The sequence below is a fragment of the Numida meleagris genome, chromosome 17 (assembly GCF_002078875.1).
Source record: "Numida meleagris isolate 19003 breed g44 Domestic line chromosome 17, NumMel1.0, whole genome shotgun sequence".
Classification (NCBI taxonomy): Eukaryota; Metazoa; Chordata; class Aves; order Galliformes; family Numididae; genus Numida; species Numida meleagris.
The window spans coordinates 6560359-6585964 of record NC_034425.1 but is presented as its reverse complement, the minus strand read 5'-3'; the positions used below and the strand labels follow the sequence as shown (position 1 = coordinate 6585964).

The 25606-nt window shown below is 50.6% G+C and overlaps 2 protein-coding genes across 6 annotated transcripts in view; one reads left to right on the top strand and one right to left on the bottom strand.

Moving 5' to 3' along the window:
• MAP2K6 (mitogen-activated protein kinase kinase 6) overlaps positions 1-25606 on the top strand; it is a 45455-nt gene that overhangs the window by 1019 nt on the left and 18830 nt on the right. For both annotated transcript variants that reach the window (XM_021414721.1, XM_021414718.1), the window contains exons 2-8: positions 16584-16650; positions 17812-17860; positions 19979-20092; positions 21687-21806; positions 22480-22596; positions 23045-23096; positions 25059-25186. In XM_021414721.1, the coding sequence (XP_021270396.1) occupies positions 16584-16650; positions 17812-17860; positions 19979-20092; positions 21687-21806; positions 22480-22596; positions 23045-23096; positions 25059-25186 (647 nt within the window). The remainder of the gene's footprint in view (positions 1-16583; positions 16651-17811; positions 17861-19978; positions 20093-21686; positions 21807-22479; positions 22597-23044; positions 23097-25058; positions 25187-25606) is intronic.
• LOC110407252 lies at positions 2185-9870 on the bottom strand. Of its 4 annotated transcripts, none has more exons than XM_021414722.1 (4): positions 6605-9870; positions 5973-6017; positions 5421-5707; positions 2185-4714 (listed from the first exon to the last, which is right to left on the bottom strand). In XM_021414722.1, the coding sequence occupies exon 1, from the start codon at positions 9546-9548 to the stop codon at positions 8580-8582; it is 969 nt and encodes a 322-aa protein (XP_021270397.1). In that variant the 5' UTR covers positions 9549-9870; the 3' UTR covers positions 2185-4714; positions 5421-5707; positions 5973-6017; positions 6605-8579. The 4 variants fall into 4 exon arrangements, with proteins under 4 accessions (XP_021270397.1, XP_021270398.1, XP_021270399.1 ...); XM_021414723.1 differs by having other exon boundaries at positions 5492-5707; XM_021414724.1 differs by having other exon boundaries at positions 5647-5707.

Below are 25606 nucleotides of genomic sequence, written 5' to 3'. Positions count from 1 at the left end.
GGGGAGGCGGAATATTGCAGAAATGCGGAGGGAATGCAATAGTCCCTGCAGGGGGACTGCAAACTGAAGCGCTGGGGGAGCTGCCGCTGTGGCCATTCATTGTGGAAATAATGCACATATGTCAGCGAGCGGCCACGCAGATGCAGCTTTTGGAAGCTCGTGGATTTGCTGTTGCAATGCATTTTGCAGCTTGGGGTGGTTGCAGCCCCCGGCCTGGCGCTGGGCTTGCTCCGGGTTGCTCTGTTCTGTGCTGTGCTGCTTCGGTGGCCTTTCCAGGGCTGGGGGGGCATGGCAGGAGGTGCTCGCGCCGCACAGTTTTCCTTTGTAAGAAAAATGTAAAGTTGTTGTATAATTTATTCCTAATTTGGGTTTGCTGCAGTCATCTTTTCCAAGCAGGCAGGGAATTGTAAAAGTTTCCAATAGGACAAGCCAAGGGAGTTTGATAGGGCAGGATTGAGAAGGATGGGTCCTGGAGCTGCTCGCCGAGGGTCCCAGTGCATGGCAGGGGGTGAGCGCGGGTTGGCAGCATCCCGGGGGTCCCCCCAAAATGGGGTGAGGAAATGGGGCCGCTGACAGCAGGGACCCACAGGGGCATCCCACAGCCCCCGTACCAGGAAAATGGGAAAAAGTGTGTGGCCAACCCACAGAGCGTGGCTTCGGTGAATGGCATCGTTCTGCGCTGCTCTGCAACGGGAACACCGGAGCTGGAACCCTGCGTGCAGCTCCTCCGTGTTCAGCCATTTGGTTTTGCAGGATTTGAGCTCAGAGGTTTGCGCCGCTCCTCGGGATGAATTAAACCAGCCAGAATCTGCATTTCGGAGCGGCTTTCGTGCGTTGCACGGGAGGTTCCTCATCAGTGCTCTGCAATGCCGTGCAGGGCTGCAGAAAGCTGCTGGGCTGCACAGCCCTCGCCGGGCTTTGAACCTGCTCCAAAGTTGTCTGGCAGCAGTGGATGTTTCAGTGCTCCCTCTCAGGGTAGGAACTGAGGGGCTGCTCCGCCACGGGGCTTCTCTCTGCCAAGCATCTCGCCTGGCTCCGTGCAGGAGCACTCTGCAGCCCCTCCACCTGTGCTGCGCTGGAGGGATCTGCTTTTATACGGCCGTGAGCTGCTGGAGGAGATAAACTCGGCCTGGAGCTCACAAACAGCTCCTTCCTTCTGGCCCTTCCCACAGCAGAGAGCAGCGATGCTTTCAGCATCATCCCCGTGTTACAAAGCCACGTTACCAGCTGGGCTCCCCAACGTTTTGTGGTCGACAAAACACACCGCCACCACTACCTGCTCACTTCTACCTCCATTTCTCTTTCAAGCTGCAGAGTGGTATTTTTGGTTGGATGGAGGAGCCGCAGCAAATGCAGCTTGCTCCCCACTGCGGCACTGCTGGGACCCGGCCTGGAGCCCCAGTGGGGCCTTTGGCTGCTGCCAATGATGGGATGCTCTTCTGGAAGAAAAACTGCATGGAAGATCGCATCCACGACAAGCTCAGCACGGTTTGATGCTGTAAATGTGAGCTCTGATGCCAGTGGATACGTTGGGGAGTCTTCCAGATTTTTTGTGTTGGGGAAGCCCACAGTGGAGAAGCACCTGCAGACACGCAGCGTTCTCCCCAGAAATAGGAAAATGAAGGGGAGCAGCTGTCATTAGGGCAGTAATTATAAATACTTCATTGGCGTGAGCTCTGCTTAACCACGAAATATTGCTGCGCGCTGATTTCATTCCCAGTTCTCACAATTCCTTGCTTCAGATTCACCTTCCTGCACTCCAGCTGCAAGGGGAGCAGGGATAGTGAGAACCACGTCCCACGTGACGCTGCTGGACGTGCACCCTATGGACTTTGATCAAAGGCTCCGCACCTCTTCGCAGTGCAGCATTTCACGGAGAGCTCTCTTCTTCCGCCAAGAAATCGCGGCGGAACGAATGCAAATCCAAAATGGTAGACTTTTTTTTTTTTTTTTTTTCTCTCTCTCTCTTTTCCAAACAAAACAACACAACACAACCGCCGTGGGTAGGTGGCAGGTCTTTGCTCGTAGCAAATTGACCCAGGAGCACCGCGTTGTGCAACGCGCAGTTGCTTCGTCAGCACCACCTCAGCGCTCCGTGCTGCCATGACACAGGCACTTGGCATGGGCGGAACAGGGCCGGGTCTGGCTGCCAACCAACCCATTTCAGCTCAAGTTGTACGTTGGTTTTTTTTTTTTTTTTTTTTAATTTAAAGAACTCGCTGAATTGCTGTCTGACGATTCAAATTGCATTGACCCCGTTGCGTGACTTGTTTACTCTGTGCCACTTGTCGTGACGGAGCGTGCCTGTGTTAAGCAGCGTGCACGTGCGTATAAAGAAGTGTGGAAGTGCAGTGCATTGCTGGAGGAGTTAAGTAGCATGGGATGAAGGACAGGCAGATGGCTGGGGCAGAAAGCAGAGGGCAGCAGTGTCTGATGTCAGCCAAGACTGCTGCTCAGCGAGGGGGAACCATGCACCCTGCTCTGCTGCTCCTGTAGCATTGCCCTGAGGATGGAGCTGCACCTTGGGGTGTGCTGCACCCATGTCCCAGCAGCAACAGGGCAGGAGGGCAACGCTCCCCAGGGCTCAGCGGGGACAGGAAACCCTCAGCGCATAAAAAGCTTGAACTATGTGAGTAATTATAGCAATAAAAGTGATACGTTGCAGGGGGAAAGGAGTAAAGCCTTGGTGGTTTGTTTTAGGTTTCTCACTGCCACACCAAGTGGTGCTCATTAGTTTCCTTCAGTTACCAAAAAACAGGCCTTCCTTTGGGGTGAATTCCCTCCTGTGACGCACACACAAGCTGCTAAGGTGAAACAAATGATGCTCAATTAAAACCGCAGGAGCAGTTTGGAGAGCTGAGACTCCTCATTCTTCCGAGAACACTGGCGTTAATGGAACACAATTAGCATGGAAGTCACAAAGCAGACTTGTCCATGGCACGCTGTGGTTGCAGATAGATCAGATAACTAAGAAGTTGGTTTGGTTGGCTTGTTTGGCCCCAGAGGCAGCCCTGTGCCCATGGGGCATGATGGGTGATGGCCCCAAAGGCAGCCCCATGTCAGTGGGGAGTGATGGCCCCGAAGGCAGCCCTATGCCAGTAGGGTGCACTGGGTGATTGTTTGGCTCTGGGGTCACTGGGGTCTGGAGAAATCTCAGGGCTGCTCTGTGCGTTTCAGCCACGGCCAGAGCTATAATTACGAAAGTTGTTTCATTAGCTGCAGAGTTGCTTAGCTCCCTTCCTTAGGGCCTGGCTGGGAATAGTTTAAGAGATTAGCATTATCAGCTAGAGCAATGTTAGCACTAAAGCAGATCTAGGATCCTGGAGCTGTGCCATGCCAGATATATTCTGCAGCAGCAGAGCAGGAAAGGCCATTCAGTACCATTCCATACCCACTCGCAGTGCATAAAGGTTTCGGGTTTTTTGCTTTTTGTCTTCCAAATCCATGTTATTTTGCACATTGACGAGAACAAATGGAAAAGTGCACAGTAATCCTGGCTCAGGCTTCCCCCTCCCACTGGCTTTTTACTGAGACATGCTTATAGGGCTTTCTCCTGCCTCAGAGCCAAACCGAAAGCCCTCCTTCCCCTGAAGCAGGAAATCCCAAGCACTTGGTTGACGTTTCAGGGAGTTCATCCCATCATTAAGGTCTCTGGGGTGCGAAAGCACTCGTGAGTCATCTCGGTTTTGGAGATGTTGCAAACAGATGCTGCACATCCTCCGCGAGGGCTGCAGGAAGCTGCTGCCGCATCCCAAGCAAGCAGGGCTGTGCCGAGCATCCCTCGGGGTTCGCACCCCATAATAGCTGAGCGTGAGGCAGGCACTGCTCAGGCTGCTTTGCTGCCCCCAAAACCATCGCAGCCAGGGCCTTTGCACATGGAGGCTGCTGCAAAAAGCCAAGTGCAGCGAAGCCCAAGGAGCGTTGTGCAAGCAGCCGGAGGGAGCAGCCTTTGCAGTTTGGTATTTGTAAGAAAGATTTCAGAGAAAGAAAGTGATTTCCCCCCCCCCCCCCCGCCTCTGTTCAAGCAGGAAAACTTCGCTGAGCGGAGCTGATCCAGTTTCTTGCTGCTGCTGTTTTGTTAGCCTACTTAGCTTGCCGTTTTCTCATCAAGGCTGGGCTCTCCTCGCCTGCACCACGCAGATCAAGAATCATTAGCAGAGCTGAAGCCCAACGAACATCCACTTCTACTGCACTCTGATGAAACCAGTGGAAAAAAACCAGTAAAAGTCGCAGCTGAGATGCCAAAGATAAGGCAGCAGTAGAAAAATAAGTACAGGAGTCACCGCTTCTGTCTACAGCAGGAGGCCTTTAGGAAGGCTGAATGGGCAGAGATGTCCTAGCTGCTTTTGAAGGAGAATCTTTTCCTAAACAAAAATATGTAATTGCACTGCATAAAGCAGTGCTTATCAGCACGCAGCGGCCTCAGGGCACTGTGTGTGGTGCAAATCCCAAGCACTGTGCTGCTGTGCTGCTTCACCCCATCGAGGGGCTGCTCCTGGCACTGCCCATTGCTGTGCTTGCAGCAGGGCCCATCTGACACTCGGTTGCTTTATGAAAATCACTGCTTCCCTCCGTGCTGGCATTTCTCTTAAGCATGTTTATTGCTTCTCCGGTAGTTCAAGGGCAGATACAGAAAATGAGTCAAAAAAAAAAAAAAAAGTCTTTTGTTGCTCTGATAGCTCTAAAAGTAATGGAGTTCCCCTCTGGCACAGCCCTGCATTGAGAGGAAAAGGAGGAAAAAAAACTTGTGGGAGCCCCAGCACTGACTGCTGGCTCTGCCCTGGGCTTGCTCTGCTCCAGGAGCTCTGTCACCCAGCAGCCCCATCCCACTGAGCTGTGCACCCCTGCCCTGAGCTGTGCCCTGCAGAGGGTGCACAGGCTGAGGTCCCACAGAGCACTGTGCTGCCCTTGGCATTGGCTCCATGCTCCCCAGGCACTTTTCCAGTACTGGTAACTGGAAGCCATTTAGAGGCACACTTTCCAGCTTAGATTTCAACACGGCCCTTTCTTTCTAGTGCTGTTTTAATTGCCTACAATTAGGGTCTCCCATGCTGCTGAAACGGGAGAGAAAGCAAACCAAGTTTGCCTTTGCGAGGGCTGGAGCTGATTTTGTCTTCCAAACCGTGGCCTTTTCTAAGGAAAGCGCCAGCCCAAGAGCACAGCAGTTGTGCATGCTATGCCCGCTGCTTTGAGCCCGTATATATGACATGTGATGTACATGTCATGGGGTCATTAAGGTTGGAAAGGACCACTACGATGACCAACCCCAGCCCACCCCCACCGTGCCCACTGACCACGTCCCTCAGTGCCACATCCCTGCAGTTCTGGAACATCTCCAGGGCTGGTGAACCCAACTCCCTGGGCGGCCTGTGCCAGTGCATCACTGCTCTTCCAGAGAAGAAATATTTCTTAGTACCAACCTGAACATCCCCTCGTGCAACTTAAGGCCATTAAGAGACACCGCGGTGGGTTTCCCCATGAGCCGGGTCACCTCCGGAGCTTGGGCACCGCGATGCAGCCCCTGCTGCACTCCTGCTGTAGGATTCCTTCCCCGTGCTCAGAGCTGTTGATGCAGCAGCTTGCTCCCAGGCGGACCTCAGCACTTAACCGTACTAATTAAATGTTTTCAGAAACCGCAAGATTGACCTTCACTGCATGCCCACAGATTTTTCCTCTTATTTAACAAGCACAGGGTTGATGGAGTAACCTATTAAAGGAGAAGAACGGCAGTGCTCTAGATACTGTTGTTTTCCTAACCTGTTCCAGTGTGTTTTTTGCTTTTTAGCTGTGGGGCTGGAAACCGTAATCCCTTAATAACCTCCGGGAGAAGCCAGGCTGGAGACAGGGAGTGCTCAGCACAAAGAAAGCACAAAGTCTGATAGAACACTCAGCACCCCTCAGCTGGGAGCTCCCCAGGTCCCTGTGCAAGAAACCACGGCAGCCAACATCCATCCATCCACAGAGACACTTACCTAATAGCTCTGCACAGCATAGGGCCATCCTTGGGGAGATACCCTCTAGAAAAAAAAATAAAGGCAATTAACACAGAGCCTGGCTGCCTTACCTTTCCCAAGGACAGCGCTGATGTGCTTATTGCTCACACAGCTCGGAACCTCTCTGCAGAGGACTTGACTCGCTGCCAAAGGAGCAGTTTTACAAATTAAGGAAAGGAGCAGTGCAATGCGTGTGTCACGGGAGGACACGGCGGGGCAGCAGCATCCCAGCTGCAGGCGCATCCCAGACCGTCCCTGGCAGATGTTGCACTCAAAGGTTATCGGTTGTAAATCACTTCTGGAGGTCAGAACGATTGCATTCACAGAGGTCCCTTGCAGAAGGGGCATTGGGGTCACAGCAGTGCCCGTGGCAGGGCAGGGAGCGTGCTTCCACCCAGCACAGCTCCAGCTCCATTCATGTCATAGGCAGCTTCCCTTAGAGCTAACCGTGTGATTTATCTTTTTTTTCCCCCCCTCTCAAAAACATTTGGTGCTTCCCCCGCAAGAAATCAGGAGCTCTGTGTCAGATAAGGGGCTGGAACAGCTTCCTGCAAGCAGGGAGCATTCCTCCTCTTCCCCTAGCCCAATACCAGCACCAGCAATTACTTCACCTTGCAGCACACGTTTAGAGCTGTCCCATGCCAGCATCACCCCCCAGAAGCACCTCCTGCAGGACCAGTCCACAGGATCCTGCTTTACAAAGGCATCGCCACAGCTGATGCCAAGCAGCAATGAATGGGAGCAGATTCAGAGCAGCTGGGCTGGGAGGGGTCTGGAGATTTGTTTGCTTTCCCCATACAAGTGAAGCTGAACGTGATTTTTTTAATTCATATTCTGATCTTGAAACTCCTTATGCATGTGTTAAACCTGGAGCACGTGAGCAGAGTCAGTGGGACTGGATGTCCTTGCAGCTGAGCACACACATCAGAATTTACAGGATCTATTTGGTCCTGGTTGCTAAGTGGGGTAGACATGTAGGATCTGTGTGATGATTTACAGCACCTTGCTCTCCCTTGGTTCCTTTTTTCCTATTTCTCCCTGTCCCTGTCAGAAAGCAGCACCGTACTTGAGAGCATTTATGCATGTAACTGAATGTGCAGTCACGAACCCAGCACAGGGAGTTCTACAGAGGCTTTGACAGAAAAGCTCCTAAAGGGAATTCTGTGGTCACAGCTCCTGGCTCAGGCTGGGTGGAGAGGTGCAGCCTGGTGGGGTTTGAGCCACGTGGGCCTATGTGGGTAGAAAAAAAATCCGCTCACTTGTGTCAGGGACACTTGGCTGGATGGGAAAAAGGGCAAGGAGGGCTGTCTTCTGCCGCAGTGCCGTGCCATCATGCATTTCACTATGTTTTCCAAACTGAAATAAAATTGCATGATAAAAACTGAGGAAAAGCTTTTGTCCTTTACATACTGCTTGCTTTGCTTTATTAGATGAGGTGCAAGCACGTCCACGCTCTTGGTAGGTGCCTGGCAGAAGAGCTGCAAGTTGGTGCCCTCTGACCTCTGCCTAAATCCATCTGAACCTCAGGGCTTCTGTGGCAGTCTGAGCACTGCATCCCCTATTCTGCATCATGCATCCCATATTCTGCATCTGGGATCCTCCATCCTCCATCCCATCTCCTCCATCCCGCATCCCATATCCTGCACCTTGCATCCCACATCTTGCATCATGCGTCTTGCATCCTGCGTCGTTTCTACTCCAGCCTACATCCCTCATCCTTCCATCACGCACCCTGCATCCTGCATCCCATATCCTGTACCCCGAGCTCACCATGAACAGGGGGCCCAATGTATTTAGGGTAGGACCTACCCATTTGCCAGGAGGCATTGCCAGCAGAGGGAGCATGAGTGAGCTCTGCCATCTGCGCTGTTCAGAGCTAAGTGTCATCTTTAATTGTTTTGGTGCAAAATTAAGCAAGCAAGCTCACAGATGAGAAATGAATAGAAGAGGGTTCTTGAGGGGGAGCACAGAGTCACGTTGGTCAAAATCTTGACCGTGTTGCCAACAAACAGGACTACAGGATCAATGGGCATTTCTCTCTGCTGCGCTTGGAACGTGAATTGCCTGTTTTGTCCAAAGGTGGCTTTTCTCGTGAACAGAAAATTATAAACTCAGGTTTATATGCAGTGAATCAGCAGCAGGAGATGGCTCCATGGCACTGTGTAAATGTCCAGCGTTTGCAGTATGCTGAGGAGGTTCAATCCGTCTCAGCAAAATGAGCCTCTTGTGGCTGCTGAGCACGGGGCAGCAGGAACGTCACCGCGCCGTGGGTTGGTGTGGCACCAGGGTTGGTGTCCCACCGATTGAGGAAAGCAGTTCCTTTGGGGCTCAGCCAAGCAACGGGGGAATTCTGTTTCTCTGTTGAGTTTTCCAGGGAGTGGGTATGTTAATAAGGGCAGAAGTGTTTGTAGCGGGGCTGTGGTGGGGGGTTTATGGCAGATGTGCTCCCACCGTGGCTAAGACTGTGTGTGTGCATGTCCATGTGTCTGCACGTCCATGTGTCCTTGTGTCTGTGTCTGTCCACATGTCCATGTGTCCGTGTATCCCCTTGCCTGTATGTCCACATGTCCATGTGTCCGTGTGTCCTCATGTCCGTGCGCCCACCCACATGTGCCGCCCGTCCCGGTGCCGCTGGCAGGTGCCCTTTGGCAGATGGAGCAGAGAAATGAAGGTAGCGGCAACAAGAGCGGCCTCATCCTCGCGCTCCTCCTGCACAAAAGCCCTTTTGTTCCGTGGGTGGATTCCAAGAGCTTTCCTCCAGTTTGGATTCCAGCAAACTCCCACTGGAAGCAGACAGCCGACGTTTTGGAAACAAAGCGGGGACTGCAGCAGTCCCTCTTCCAAGCCCCTCGTGGGCTGCAGGCTCCCAGCAGCAGCTTCCCCGGGTGACAGCGCTGTGGGTTTCCTAATTGGAGATAAGCAGCGACGCACACAGGCTCCGGGGTGCTTGGTGCCCACCCAGGTGTTGGAGTGGCCACGAGTGATTTGTGGGATTTGGGGCACGTGGGACAGGAGCAGGCTGGAACCATCCGATTTTGCTTTCTTCTTTTTTGGTTTTTTTTTGGCATTTGGCATGTTTTTACGCAGTGTTTTACTGCAGGGATCCCCGTAACCAATGCAGGTGGGTTTGGAGGTACACTTGCATGGTGCTAAGGAGAATGGGACCACGGACTCATGCAACACAGGCAGCGTCCCCCATGCTGCCGGCATCCTCACCCATGGCTCTTTGCTCCGGTGGGTGTGAGTCAGAGCCCAGGCGTGTTTGTGCTTTAACTCGTTATTGCAGCACACCTGACTGCTTGGTGCACACAAACAAACCTTGTGCAACACAGCCATGGCCGGGGTCATCAGAGCTGGAACTGAAGGGGGCACATCCCGGCTCCCTGCCACCTCCCCTCTGTGTGGGATGCGCCCAGGAGGGAGATGCTGCACCGGGCTGGGGGGATTGCTGCCAGCTGTGCCCAGCTGTGTGCCTCTCTGCGCTGGGACATCGCTGCTGCTGGTTGCACCCAGCCGTGCCCTTTCCCCCGGCCACCGAATTGGGTGGATGCACATGTGGGATGCCTTCGGCCAAAGTGTTGTAATAGAGTTTGTAATATGAAAGCCTCCTGTGCCCTGTGCTAAAAACCGTAGGCAAGCAGAACTCTCCTATCTACCATCTCCCATTTGCGTTAGCACCCGAAGTGGGATGGATTTAGGGCTGTTTTGCATTGCGTATGTTTTGGCTGGGAAGTGAAACCCAGTGTCTCGGTTCAGTTTTGGTTGGTGGGGATCTGGGGAGGTGCAGACTCGGCTCACTAGGATCGTAGAATCATTAAGGTTGGAAAAGAGCACTAAGATCTCCAAGTCCAACCCCAGCCCACCCCCACCGTACCCACTGACCACGTCCCTCAGAGCCACATCCCCACACTGCTGGAACACCTCTGGGGACGGTGACATCCCCACTCCCTGGGCAGCCTGTGCCAGTGCATCACTGCTCTTTTGGAGAAGAAATTGTTCCTAATATCCAACCTGAACCTCCCCTGGCACAGCTTGAGGCCATCACCTCTCATCCTACATCAGTGCAGGACTCGTGTTCAACCCCAATCACAGCATCCCTTCAACTCCAGAGCTCTTAATGCCTCTGAAATGCAGAGGTGCAGCCGTATCAGAGGGCCCAACGGCCTCTTGCAACCAAAATATAGAGGCAGATAGGGAGAAATGGCAGCCCTCTGCTTTCTGTTTTGGCACAAATAAACACGGCAGCCTGCAGCCTGTTTGCAGGATGTGTTAAGAGAAAAATGGGCAGAGTACAAGAGCTGAGCCTGAATCAGGAAATTACCTCCCAAATTGAATTACGGAAATACAGAGCTTATTGAAAGGCAGGCAAATGGGTTCTGATATTCGCACAGTTTGGTGTCATTGCTGTATGGTTCTGCACTGCAGGGGCACACAGATTAGCCTGCTGGAGCCCTTAGTGCCAAGCTTTCTGCATCGCCTTCCTCACGTGTTTTGTTCTTGTGCCGCTCTCCTGACCCATCCCCTGCAGGAGGCTGAACTCACCGTGCAGCACACCCAGAGGTCTTTGCACTGCCTTTGCACCCGGGCAGAGCCGACGCACGCTGGAAACGCAGCTCTCTTGCATCGGGACGCAACAAAACGCGAGCAGCAGGGCGTTGTTGCACGACCTTCTCACCATGCACCTCCTTGCAGAAACCCTGCTATTTTGGTTTGGGGCCTCTCCTGCGCAGGGTTGATTACAGGTTGCAGAGTTGAGTCACAGGGTGAGCAGAACCTTGCAGCAGTCCCAGTGGTGCGGGTGCTAACGGTGTCAGCTGGGGCCATGGGATCGTGGTGTGGGGCGGCAGGAGAGCCAGTGTGGCGTGCTGCCCTGGTCACTTGGAATTGTACTGGGATGCATGCAGCATTGTCTGCTTGCAGGCTTCCAGCTGCACAGCTTTCCAGATGTTGTCTGGCCAGACAGGGATGCAGGGTTTGCCGTCACTCTGTTGTTAAATGAGACTCACTGATGGATTGGTTTTGGAGAGAAGCAAGGGAGGAGTGAAGGGCTGAAGGTCAGAGGAAGTCAGGGCTGTGCCCTGGTCTCTGTGCCTGGCTCTATGTTTCAGGCACATCCTGACTCCGGATCTTGCCACATCCATGACAATCACAAAAGCTCCCTTGCTTTTCCTGCTTCCTGTCCCCAAATGTGGTTTCTAAGGGGAAAAAAAAAAAAAGGAGAAAAGAAAAAAGAGACAGAGACAGAGAAGTGTGAGCTGCAGCACGGGTATGGAGCGCAGCTCGGGGACTGGAGCTGGGATCCAGGGGCTGGGATCTGTGGTCTGGGATCTGGGCTTCAGGAACTGAGATGCATGAGCTGGGATCTGGGACCTAAGATGTAGGAGCTGGGAGCTGGGATCCAGGAGCTGGGAGCTGCTGCAGCCCCTTTCCCAGCAGCCGTGCATTGAGTTGTTAAGGAAACAGATTCCAAGCTGGCTGTTTCCAAGGAGTTCTTGCAAACAACACGAAGGAGGGTGGGGATGAAGGAGACGCAGAGTCTTCATCCCAGCAGTGCAGTGATGGAGGAGCAGCCACACATGGCCAGGCTTGCTTAGAGGCAAGGAGAGAGCACCTGAATTATATTTCAGGGAGGCAAATAATGCACAGCGTGCACTTCAGGCCTTCCTTTGGCTTTTGGTTGAGCCTTCAAGAGCCTCTTGCGTGTTAATTCCTTTAACGAGGGGTTGGAGAACCGATTTTCAGGCCCACTTCCATGGTGCTCGCATGGACATCACATGGAGCTTTTGGTTTTCTCCTGACACAAGGACTTGGCTGCAGCTGTGTGTCCACAGACTGGGGGTGGACGGAGCTCAGCTGCTTGCCCTGCCCCTGGCTCCTGGCTCCGAGCATCACGCAGCCCTAGAATTGTGTTGGGGGGAGAAAGAAGTGATGGGAGGAGAGAGCTTCCCAGGAAATTTCCATCAGCTCCAACCATTTTGCGTGCATTAACCTTCAATAATTTGCAAGCGTAAAGGATAAAGCTATGAAATGATCTTTAATAACTCAAAACTTCGGGTATTTTCATTCCAAGCCTGCCAAGCGGGGCATTTCCAGGACACATGGGACCTCAAAAAATAATTCTAATTTCTTGGCTGTTTGGAGGTGTTTCAGCCTGAGGTTTTGCAGCAAGCCATGGCCGTGGGCGCTCGGTCTTGCAGAGCCCAGGAGGTGCTGATTTGCCCTCATTGCACGGAAACACACTGAGCATTGCCATCCTGCCTTCACTTTGGGTGGGGTGTTGCTGGCAGAGCTGAGGACACAGGGCAGGGGCTTTCAAGAATTCTGAGAAAATCAGGCAAAAACTCAGGAATTGTAATGAGCCGCTTTTATCTCTTCAGAAGGGGCAGAAAGAGGGAAATGCCCTGTGAAATGTTACCAGCAAACTCTGTGTTAAAGAGCGTTATTTGAAAGAAAGTGCTGCTGCATGGCTATTGAACATGGCTTTAATAATAAATTGTGGTGAAGACAGAACTGGCTAATATCCCTTGAAGGAAATAGGAGCTTTTTGTGGCACGGAACCATTTACTTTGGATTAAATCATAAAAAGTTTTTGACTGCAAAGAAAAGTCTGGAGACGGGGGAATGGGATTTTCCTTCAGAAGTGAAGGTTTATTTTCTGCTACAGCATATGTGGGCAGCAAATTCCTCTGTCTTCCCCTTTATTATTCCCCGGTACGTTCCCTACCCCTCTGCCGCGAAGCTTTGAAGTCTCATTTTTCAATATTGATATTTAACATTGCTCTAATTGAACGGGGCCAGCCCCATTAATCTCGGTGCGGCGGTGGGAAGAGGTTAACAAGCCGATTGGAAGCTGTATTTTTCTCCCCTCCCGGAGGAATTGGTTTAAGACCTTCACAGGGAAGTATTTAATGTGTTTTCATTAAGTCAGTTTTTCTTTTTCCTGCTGCAGTTTTGCCTCCGGACCTGGCTCCAGCAGCGGTGCTGCAGTGGGGCTGGAGGGAAGGGGTTGGAAACAGAGGGGCTAAGGACGAGGGGTGGAAAACCAAAGGGTTTAAAGGCGACCACTGCAGTACATCGTGGGGTAACTGCTTGCAAAAGGAGGCAGATTTAAGTTATGCATGCCCGGAGTGTTCTGCTGAATCAGAGCAAGTGTCTGGAGGTGTCTCCGTGCAGCGCTTGAAATCAATTTCATTTTTTTATATATATATATATATATAAATTATTCTTAAAACCTGGCTTTTGAGGCGAGTGTTTGTGGAAGTCTCTGCACGGGAAACTGCAGGGGAGAGCTTTCAAATGAGCGTTAGCACGGAGGCTCTGAGGCCGGCGGGCTCCGTGTGGTTGTTTGTATGGAAAACTCACAGCTTTTTAGATGCTGGGGAGCAGATGTGCAGCCACATCTGCACGTCAGACCGTGAGCCTTCTGCACTCTGTGCTCTGTGCAGTGCCTCGCTGGGGCTGTCCATGCTCAGATCCCAGGGAGGAGCATTGAACCCATGCACTGATGCTGAGTTACCTGCCCTGTGCCACCTGCTGCCCAGATCTGCAGTCCCCTGGAGCTCCACCAGCGTCGTTGTTCAACGTCGGTGTCTGCTGTGGCAAACTGGAGGGTGTTATTTTGACAGCGAGATGCTTGTTTGGCAGTTGTTATTGGAAAGAACTGATCTTGGGACTAACATTTCTTTAAAAAAAAAGCCCTCCAGACACGAATGCCTCAGGCACGTGGGACCCGGTGCTGCCTCCCTTCCTGGGGTCTCTTGCTGAGATTTCCCCACGTATTGCTCATTTGGGAGCAGGTCTTGATCAGCTCAGACCACCTGCTTATCCAAGTGATGTGCATATTTAAAGCAATCAGGGCTAGCTTCTTTCCCCGCCTCACCCTCCCTCCTTTTCTTTTGCAAGCACACATGCAAAGAATGGTTTGAGCATTGGATGCTCTGTTCCCATTCCCATTGCTCACCCTCCACGGTTCCCACATCTTTGCAGGGCGTGTTACTTAGGCAGGGCTTGTTTCTTGGAGTGCCTGCAGAACCTCAACTGAGCTCCCTCATGTAGCTGGGAACCAGCAAGGGCGTCCCTGCTGCATGGTCAGGATGGCTGATGCTTCATGGTCAGGATGGCTAATGCTTCCTTTCAGGATGACTAACTCTCCGTGGCTAACATTTCATGGTCAGGATGACCGATGTTTTATGGTCAGGATGGCAAACTCTTCATTTAAGGATGGTTGATGGTTTATGGTCAGGATGGCCAATGGTTTATGGTCCAGGTGGCTAATGTTTCTGGTCAGGATGGCTAACATCCCATGGTCAGGATAGCAAACTCTTCATGGCCAGGATGGTGAACTCGTCATGGCCAAGATGGCTAATGCTTCATTTCAGGATGGCTAAAATTCGAGCCCTCTCACAGCAGTTCCAGCTCGCAGTCCTTCCCAGCGCCGTCCTGACCCACGTGTTCTCTGTGCCGCTGCCATTGCTTTCTTCTGTCTTGAAAAGAAAACCCCAAAGAACGTTAAACTGTGTCTGCATCTTGGCAACTCGAACATGTGAACAGATTGTACTTCAAAAAAATGGCAGAGTTTCAAAATATTGTATTCTGTGAAGAAGAGACAAGGAAAATAAACTCCCCGAAGTGCAGATTTTATTTCACCAGAAGGCGGAGGGCTTTTAATATTTATTTGGGTTTGGCATCTTGCTACTTCGTTCTTCTGCTGACACCTCTTGTGAACCATGGTAGGTTCACACGGCAGCCTTACTCCCATGTGCAGGATGAGGATGAAGACCTTTCCTTATGCGTGTGATTGTGTTGTTAGCTTAAACTGCGAGAGGATGCGGGAGGCAGAGGTTGGGTGGGAGAATGGGATACCACCAGGGAACAGGGGTTGTTGGCTTGCACTGCAAGCCCTGTGTTTGTGAGATTTGTTTTTTAGCTAAAAGATGACAACATCAAGAGCACTGCTATGGGTTAAGCATCCTGTTGGGTACCATGTGCACAGCTCAGGCGAGAAATGGGACCTGGAGCATGTGGCACAGCGGGGTCGGTGTGCTCTGTTGTGCCTCCTGCGTGCAGCTAGGAAATGGAGAAGTAAAAGGGTCAAAGAACAGCTCTGCGAGCTGTGGAAATTCCTGCACTTGTTTTTACAGTTATTTGTACTTCCTTACAGAGCAGCTCCTACCTCCTGGAAAAACGGAGAGCTGTTCCTCGTGTTTCTGAGTGACCTTGCTTCTTTCATTTTGCCTTTTCTGTGTTAGACTGGGAGCTCCCTGGAGTGCCTGCTGGTTTTGTTGTTGTTGTTGTTGGTTGGCTGGTTGGTTTTTGCTTTGTAAGTTTGCAGCTCTGCAGATTTCTAACAACAATAGCAAGTGTGCACGGCGGTTTCCCATGAATGCTTTTCCCACGAGGTGTCAGCTGGGCTGCAGCAGCCTGTCCCATCCTGGAATTGCTCTTTGCCAAGCAGAGCGAGCGTAGTCTTGTCTTTTGGAGCAAACAAACAAACAACAACAACCAAAAAGTTGGCAGTCTGCATTGACTAATTGCTTCAAAAAGGTCATTTTCGGTGCTGGGTGCTTGCACTTTGATCTAGGAACCCTCCAGCAATGGGATGCACAGTCTTCTATCGACCTGGGCTTGTGTCAAGGGGAAAAACAAACTCAAACGTGAAGGAGAGTGTTGGGAATAAAGAGTAAAGCTCATGCTTAAAAGAAAGAGTAATTGATATAAATTGTTAGGTTGGAAATGTTTGATGCCCAAATTAGATGCCTGTGCCTTTTTTGGGGGACCGGGGATTTTCTTACACACCCAGACAGCCACGTGTTTACTTTGGGGTTTTGGTGACACGACTTCTGTTTTCAGGTCATTCTATCCATGAATTCAAAACCCTGTGCTGAAACGCATCTGTATACGTTTAGTCATAAAAAGCTTCTTGTGTTTCTCTGCCTGCCTGGCTCTCGTGTCTGCTTGCTGGACCCCCTTTCCAGCAGAGGTTGCATTTGAACTGCTTCAGAGCTTGAGCTGCATCCAGCTCAGAACGGCTTGGCTGGTCAGCATGAACAGAAACAAATGGCTTTGAAGCCTGCAAACTTCATTCTGCTGTATTTTTGCTGGGTTTGCACAACTTCAATGACCAAGAGGTGAAACGTCAGTTTGAGCAGAGTCAGAATCTAGCTCTGGACTTTCAGATTCAATTTGAAAAAGATTGTTAATCCCGACAGCGTTCGCAGTTATGTATCTGGAACGGTTTAAAATCTGTCTAAGAAATATTTGAAGGGATTCTACGTGGGTAGGGCTGACAGAGGAGAAATACCTTTCTTTTTGCCTTTTCACATGGGCTGCCTTTGCCAGAGCTCTTGCCTGTGTTCTGTACCAAGTTGGCAGCCAGACCGTGCAGGTCTAAATGAAGCGTTGCTGAACAAAGGCACTTTATGTTTTGAACTCCGTGCCCTGAGTCTACTGGCCTGGCATTTATGTTAAATAAGGTCAACAAATATAGACAAGCTGTATTTTGCAAATTAACCACCACCCCCCTCCCACAAAAAAAAAAAAAAAAAAAAAAAAAAGGCCTTTCTTTAATTCTGCCTCTTTCTTGTTTTGCAGGCAAGAAGAGAAACCCTGGGCTGAAAATTCCTAAAGAAGCATTCGAGCAACCACAGACAAGCTCCACGTAAGTCGCCAAAGAGTAACGGGGAATAAGGAGCAAACTACCCGCGTTTGCTGGAGCGCTGCTGGGGCTCATCCCTGCAGGTCTGGGTAACGAGACCCTGCCTGAGGCTGGTGCCTGGGTTCACTGTGGCACTGCTGGGGAAGACTGTAATTAGCAGCCCTTGGATTTTTGGTGTAGCCCCATTGCACCCTGCCTGTGGCTGCTATGGTCTGCGTCTCGTTTGCTGCTTCATGATGTGCCCAGGGAAAGGAAAATATCGTGGGCACCTGATTTTAACCCGGGTGGCACTTCTACCCAGACTGAGTCATTTGGTCAAGGCATAGAACCACATCCCTTTCCCTACCTATTCAGCCTTGCAAAAGATAAACATTGTGTTTTTATGGCAATTTTTCCAACTCCAGCCTGCCTGGCTTTCTTGATTCCTCGAGGACTGACTTCCATCAGCCCATTACCTCGTACTGGTGGTCAGAGCTCCATCCCTCTTTCCCTAAGGCTGTCCATGGGCATTTCAGGGCAGCAACCATTGAATGCACGCCATGAGAAAGCTGAGATCCCAATTTTTGTGTTCATTGGGGTGGGTAAGCTCAGATCCCATGCTGTGTCCATGGCATGGGCAATGTTTTTGGCAAAGACAACCAATTCTGCATGCTGGACTCAAAAATCCTATCCCTGGCAGCCCAGAGCCGGCGCCTTCCCTTCCCCAAGAGAAGATGAAGGATGTGGTGAGAAGCTGAGCCCTTCCCATCTTGTCTTTGCTATTTCTGGAAAGGATTAATGGAAACCAGCTCTTGCTTTTGACCTTTATGCCCACTTAGTCCATATTTCATGCAGGCTGACAGAGATTTGGTGCTTGTCACCTTGCTTGCCTTTCCCAAGACCAGGCTGCAATCCCAGCCTGCTGGAGGAGCACATCTCTGGGTTCCTGCACAGGGTTTGGATGTGTGGAATGCCAGCTCCAGCAGCTGCCTTCCTGACCCCTTTTTGGGGTGACTTTGTGGATCTTGGATGTGTCTATTGATCCAGCAAAGCTAGGAGACCCACTAGGTGCGAGGGCTACTGGTTTGCTGTGCAAGGGGATGGCCTGGGGGTTGTAAATACTTCTTGAGGGAAAATAGGCTCTTTAAGGAACATTTCACATCTTTTCCCTTTTATCTCCTGCAGGCCACCCAGAGATCTAGACTCCAAAGCCTGCATCTCTATTGGCGAGGAGGTAAGCGTGGGGGTTACGGTGAGGAGGAGACCTTTGGGGACAGGTGAGCATCCTGCTTCAGGCAGGCTGCTGCTGGATTGCTTCCTGCTTAACAGCAGCCAAAAAAGGGCAGCTTGGCACACACCAGCTATTTAGATGTGTGGCCCCGGGGCAGCTGCAGAACGCCCTGCTGGTCCTTGCTACTGACCAAGCTCCAAGCGCTCACCCATTGTTCCTGGGTCTCTTTTGTGTTTTCCACCTCGGAAATTCCTGCCTTGACCTCGATAAGGTGCAGCTAATCCCTTGGAAATATCCATTACAATCCAAGGGACGGCTAGCAGCAGATTTTACTCTCCTTTTCATCTGCTTTGCTGATTTAAAGCCTTCATCCAAAGTATTTCCCTTTGCTAATACCAGAGGACTTCTCCTCGAGAGTCTTAACTCAGGGTAGATCTTCCTGTCCTGGAAGCGAATCCTTCTGACAGCATGGAAACCCGTCCACCTGATGCTATAAAAACACATCAGGAAAAAAAACAAAACCCAAAACCAAGGGCAGCTATTTCGATAGGAGAAAATGGCGCAGCAGCATTCGGCAGAACGCTTGAAAGCTGGGCAATAAATTTATTAGGTGCAAAAGATAGGTCTCAGTGTCAGCGAGTTAATTTATGGAGTGAAATACTAATGCAGCGGTGTTTTATGTCGTCTATCTTTGGATGCTTTTCTTTCATTTTGGATCTGGTGTTTTCCCTGGCATGGGGAGGAGCTGGGAGGTGGAAAAGAGTGTGAGATGCCTCTGGAACACAGCGGTGCAGCCCCAGGCAGAGCACTGCTGCTGCTGGAGCTGCAGGAAAATCTCTGCTCCTGCAGTCCCAGGGAAGGGGAGCACCCATCCCAGCTCTCCCTGTGCTCTGTGCATGGAGGCAGAGGCAGTCTTCTAAAATGCAACACTTGGGCTTTCTTACGAATGCAGATGTGCAGCTGTCTCAGAGAGACCAATGTGCCATGGCTTGAATTTCCCATGGACTCATCACTTATTGGTCCAGCCAGTTCCTTTAGGATGCGCTCCCCTCTTCCTGCACTCACCCCAATCCCAGGAGAAAGCCACTTTCCCCTTCTCCCTTTAAACTTCCCTGCTAATTTTAAGAGCTCGGAGCACGTCAAAGTGCTTTCCTGGAGAGGGTCCCGTGGAACAGTAGCAGCAGTGTCAGGCCGTCAGCGATGCTTAAATCATGCAGAAATGTTGAGGAGGGCTCCTTGTGCAGGGGATGGAGCCTGAGCACAGTAACACAGTGTATGGGCCCGTGCCGGCACGGGTCGGGCTGCAGGATTTTTCTGCTGCGCAGGCAAAAAGCAGTGTGGGATTATGTGCTGTGAATCGGTTCATTATAACCCGCTTCTTTCTGTAGGATGATTGACTGATGTGGTGGTGCGTTCAGCAAACAGAATGGCTGGTTTTAGTAGCGAGAGCATATTTTAAAGATCCAAAAATAATAATAAGCAAAAAAAAAAAAAATAAAAAAATAAAAAAATAAAAAAGGGCTGCTGCACAATATCGCGGCAGAAGGGAGAAGGGCAGGTTAAAATGCAAGGCTCCAAACAAAGTCATCCTTTGTGTAAGGCCAGCAGAAGGAGACCTCCAAGGCTAGACAAAATAAATCCTTTGTGGTTTAGAATCGGGGCACACTCGGCTAGCATTTGGGCCATCTGCAGGTCTGAAGAAATAAGCCTTGAAACAAATCGGAGATATTTCAGTGATTGTCTGGGGGAGGAGGAGGAGGATGGAGGGAAGAAAAATAAAAAATAGGAAAACTGAAGGTGATTCCTAGGGGAGAGGGGAGAGACTGCCAGGGAGTTTTGCATCCCATGTCCTAAGGGATGGGGAGGCTGCAGGTTAGGGGTGGGAGGATGCAGGTGGCATACCACCAAGGAGTGCTCCTTCCTGCACCCACCCCAGAGCTCTGCTAATTACTGTGACGTGGTTAATCCTCCATACAGCTGCTGGGGGCCATAGTTTTGTTCGTAGCCCTCATGGAGCAGATGGGGAAGGGACAGCCAACTGAAACTACATGCTCAGGGTTAGGTTGCGGGGGAATGATGTTCCTTGCAGCCGCCTTCTTGCTGATGGCTTTCTCCCCACAGAACTTTGAGGTGAAAGCCGATGACCTGGAGCCCATCTCCGAGCTGGGACGAGGTGCGTACGGGGTGGTGGAGAAGATGCGGCACATGCCTAGCGGGCAGATCATGGCAGTGAAGGTAGAGTGAGCCTCGGTGCTTTCTGTGTGTGTTGTGTGTGGACACGGCCGCGCTCTCACCCTGCACATTTCTAATCCCGCTCGTTCTGATGCATGCCTGACTGGGGTCGACTTCTTTCCGATTGGAATCTTCTTTCTTCTCGGGGTCAAAGAGTGCTGATTCATACATTTGGTAGATTCGGGCCCCATTTAACAAAAAAAAATGGGTGTGTTGAAGAAGAATGATGTGCAGTGGTTCATCTGGGTAGCAACATGCCTGTTTTTCCTAGGATTTCAGAAGCAATTTGCCATCATTTCTTTAAAATACACTTATATTTTTCTAGCATGAAAATGCATTCAGTTCAGACCTCTGCACAATGCTTATAAAGAAGGCTGTACTGTAAATGCAGTTGCATAAGATCATTTTCTTCAGCTGGTGCTGTTTTAGTTTCTTTGGAACAGGGAATTTTTGTTGCCTTTTTTGTCCCACGTTTTGCCTGCTGCAGTGGGGTCTTGGTTCACGACAGGTTTGTTGATGCTATTATGAAAAGTTTTCATAACAGCAGCTTTGACTCATAAGCCTGCAGCTTAAGGAAATAGTCATGGGAAAATTTGTACCTTGCGAAAGGCCAGTTTTTACAGGGCTGAATTTTAGCTCAAATTTCCTTTCAGAATAAGAAAAAGGCAAAAAAAAAAAAAGATGCAGAACTGGAAGCTGTGAGCAAACTGGAAGGAAATTCTTAGCTCCTCTGTTGTGACTAGACCTTGCTGTTGATGCTGGGATGTGTCTCGGGGCCTCCATGCTCTGCATTTTCATTTCTTGTTCACCATACTGCAAAAGACCTCTTTGAGAATGATGGAAGTAGTGAAGAAGGTATGGCAGGGACATTCAGGCTACTACGTGCATCTGCAGCACTGAATAGAATCATAGAATCATAGAACATTAGCATTAAAGAGTTATTAAGGTAGGAAAAGACAACTAAGATCATCTAGTTCAACCGTCAGCCTATAATAACCATGCCCACTAAGCCAAGTTTAATTCCATCATTACTGATTTTGTGTGGCTTTAGCCAAGAAGCCTAAATGCACGTGTGATGTGTGTTGAGCCCATTCGTAGTGCTTCCCTGCTGAGGGGCTGCAGATGTTCCACACAGATGACATCTCTTCCCCTGGGAGACTGGGAAGTGCCCAGTTCCCAAAGCCATGAGGAGCACATGGCCTCGGGCTCTGGGAATGGAGCTGTCTTATCCCAAAGTCTGCTGATGGAGTAGATGTACACTGCAGCTCCAAAAGCCACAGCTTTCCACCAGCCTAGAATTTGATTTCCTGCTCCCTTCTCTCTCAAGTCACAGTGTCTTTTGGTTGTTGTGAAAAAGGGTGACAGTTGTAGAGAAGAGCAAAACCATCTGCATTTTGGGCTGAGGTGAGGAGACCTCTTCATCCAGCATTGCCTTCTGTGGCACTTGGGTGGCTGTGCTTGGGATATGCAAATGACAGAGGTGTGACAAAGGGTAAAGGCACGATGTCAAGGCATGGTGGCCAACCCTGGCACCATCCACTGCAGCAGCATGGTGCAGAGGTGCTGCCAGCCAATGCTAAACTGCTTTGTGTTCCAGCGCATCCGAGCCACGGTGAACAGCCAAGAGCAGAAGAGGTTATTGATGGATCTGGATATCTCCATGAGGACGGTAGATTGCCCCTTCACCGTCACTTTCTACGGGGCGCTTTTCCGAGAGGTATGGCACCGTGCACACTGACCGTGCTGGATCCCTTTCCAGGTTCTGAATTGCCTGGGCTTGCTCCAAATGTGAGGGTTTAAACTAGACGTGAGGCATGGGAGAATTGGAATTTGCTCAACCTTGAGCTGAAGGTCTGTCATTTATTTTTGTTTCTTGGTGAGTGAGGAGAGGCTTGGTACTGGGTTTCTGTGGTGGGGATGCCCAGGTGCCAAGGATGCCGATCTACAGCCTGATCCATTAATATTGTCCTGACTTGCAGTGAGAAAGCCACATGGAGGAAAAATGTGGAAAGCTCTAAAGTGCAAGATTTATTGAAGCGGTTTAAGTGTAGCTCTGCAGAGCTGAATGTTTCCTGTCTGGGCATTTGCAGAGTGACCTGAGCATGTAGGAACCTCAGTCCTGATGACTTTCAGGACTCCTAAATCACTGGGAATCTGCTTAGGGAAGAGACAGCAGAAAATGCACCTTAAATGGTAGGGAAGGTGGACAGCACTTAATTCCATCTGGGGAGAAGAGAAAGGGAAAGCCCAGTCTGGTTTTGCTGAGTGACTTTTAGAAGACAGAGGAGAACAGGACAGCAAAGGAGGACAAGGGCCAAAGAAGATGACAGCACATGAAAGGAAAAGATGATCCATTCCAGTGGCAGATATTTGCTTTCTTTATCCTCCAGGGAGACGTGTGGATTTGCATGGAGCTGATGGATACCTCACTGGACAAATTCTACAAGCACGTCATTGATAAAGGCCTGACGATTCCTGAGGACATCTTAGGGAAAATAGCCGTCTCTGTGAGTATGAGCAGGGCGAGGAGGGAAGGAAAAGGACGTTTCTTTTCTGAGCCAAGTCCTGCATCACCAGCCTCCCAGCAGTATTTGCACTGGGCAAGGTCCACAGGCCAGCCCACATGGATGTTTCTAGGTGGCTTCCAGTATTTAGTTTTGGGTGATGTCATTTATAAGCCATAAATACCCCAAAATGTGCCTGTGCACAGTGCCTTTAAGAGGCGGCACGGTGTTGGATGTGGGGAGGACCCCACAGCTCCTTTACCTTCCCGTTAGGATTCTGGCACCCTGGGAGATCCCTGGGTGCCCGCTGTCACCTCAGGGTGCAGGACACAGGAGAGATGTAGCTCCTTCCCTGCAGGCAGGTCCAGTGAGGATGGGGGGGAAGGCAGTCAGCACTGCCTCCCCACCGCAGTGCTGCCAGCCGTGATTCACTCTAGATTTGTTCTTTCAGATTGTAAAAGCACTAGAACATCTACACAGTAAGCTCTCCGTGATCCACAGAGGTAAGAGCCAGGCTGTGCTGCTGTTTGTCTGTCCTATCAGCCTCCTGAGGGCTGGCCTTGCAGCCAGGCGCAGGGCTCCCAGAGTACCCCAGATGCTCTTATGACTAGCAGAAGCCACGTCAGAAGAAATGTCTGCTGATTTGCTCTTTAAAAACTCCATGCTGGAGCTGGTGCTGGAGTGGAGGAGAAGTGGGCTCCAGCCTGATTGTGTTGGCATAGAAAGGGCTGTTTGCTCTGGATTACGTTTCCCTTAATCCATGGTCTGAATCCGTGGTGTGCTTCACCACCTCTGCAAAATTAAAGCAGACTTTTCCTTCTGACTTTGCTGTGCTCTGGATCAGGCTTTGTGCAGGCCTCTCCGTTCTGGCAGTGACCTAACCATCCCTACCCCCTTCTGTGGGCTTCCCCAAACACTAGCTGGGCAGAGTGTTCCATACTTAACATAGAATCCTAGAATCATAGAACATAGCTTCAAGTGAACTCTTGAATACTCTCTTTAAGTATTTCTCTTTTCTCATCTCATGGATGCCATGGAAGACAGAAATTTGCAGTGTTGCTGCTTGATCCCTTTATTTCTAAAGGATCATCTTAAATTTGTCATGAGGAGGGAAAAGCCCTCTCTGGAGTGTGTCCTCTGGGCCAAGGGGTGTCTAAAGGGAACAGTTCAGCTCCAACAAGTGGTCATGTTCTGTAGATACTGCGTGTGGCTGGGGGTTGAGTTCCTGCCTTCTGTGTTGTTTGCAGTGGGTGGAAAAATGCTACTCAGCTTCTGGATTTCTGTTTGCTTGTTTGATTTCCACTGAAAACTGTCTTATTTAGAGATAACAGATGGGTGAGAATCTCAGCTACCTGAGGATTTTGATTGCAAAACAATGATGAGAGAGTGGTTGTTAATAAACTGTAACCCACTCAATTCTGAAGAGCAGGACACAAAGCAGCTCCTGGTCTCCTTTTTCAGCTCTTCTTTTTCATAGTTTATCACATGTAGGTAGATGAACTTGTTGCAGAAGTGACCTCTTATTTCAAGAATGTTCCCTTCTGAGGATCAGTCCTGGGTTGAGAGAATATAGGTGTCTGTACTGGGCATTTAAATCAGATCAGCAAATGGACTTTGTGCTGAAATTCCTCCTGGGAGTAGCCCAGGCAGGGAGGATTCCCCACTGTGCAGGAAACCGCCTGTACTCCAAGCTGGGTATCACTCTTGGGTTCTTTCTGTGCCTTAATTTCCCTTGCTGATGGTGATTATAACCACCTTCATGAGAATTATGCAAACACAGAGGCACCAAGGATTACAAGGCTGTGATGGGAAGCAGATAAATCTGGCAGTAACGAATAGCTGAGACACTCACCTGATTTTCATAAGGTGTGGAGCACCCACACGCCTGCTCCTGTTAACATTGCCTTCAAGCTTGGGATCTTTAAAATTAGAGGCCACTTCTGAAATCTTGATCCTCTTCTCAGTTTATTTCTTCCTTCTTCCACTGCGACCCTCACTGCTCTTCACCCTCTCCTGCCTGCCTGTCATGCTTGCCTGGTGGGTTTTCCTTGCCCTGACATGAGAGCAGCCTCACTGGGGGCTCATCAGTGCTCCAGCCTTGCACATACATTCTCTAGAGATGTCTCCAGCTCTGCAGAACTGTTCCCTGTGAGTGCTCTGATGTCTGTGGCCATCCCCCGGCTTGCTGGGATATGATGGCTGCATACAGGGTTACTTCCCACCTCCCCAAACCAATGAGGGGAGCATGCAAGTGAAGGGACACATGCAGGACATGTGACAGGCCCATGAGGCAGTCACCTGAATGTGCAGTCCCTGCAGCCAGCTGGGCTTCTGCTGTGTGTGCAACATCAGGGTTTGCATGGACACCTTTGGTGCCCTCTGCTGATAGGAAGCTCTTTGGCTTTTTTGGCTTGGCTCAGCCACCCATGCGTGACAGTGACTGTGGTATGTGTTCCTTCTTGCAGATGTAAAGCCCTCTAACGTGTTGATCAATACGCAGGGGCAGGTGAAAATGTGCGATTTTGGAATTAGCGGTTACCTCGTTGACTCGGTTGCTAAAACCATGGATGCAGGATGCAAACCCTACATGGCTGTAAGTTGAGCTGCCGAAAAGCTGCATGTGCAAGCTGCTGCGGGACAGCCAGAGGAACATGAGCCTGGGTGTCGGGTCATCCTAAAGGGGGAAGGATCAGCCACCACTGTGTCTTGGGGCCTCGTTTTGGAAGACATATCCCTGAAATTGCTTGTAAAGGGGCAGAGATAGAGATGGATCTCACGGGTCAAATCAGGTCTCCTGGGCACTGCTTCCAGCTGCCTTATTGCCTCTGCTTGACCTTGGGAAAGGCTCTGTAATTACTCCCTGTTGCACTTTTGCTGTTTGCCCTTTGGGGACAACAGTACTCTCCTGGGAGGAAAACACTCCTTTGGACTTGCTGTCTGTGGGGTGGTTGCACAGGGTGAGCACGGTCCTGGAGAACTGAGGCTTGTCACTCCCCTTTGTGCCAGATGTGCT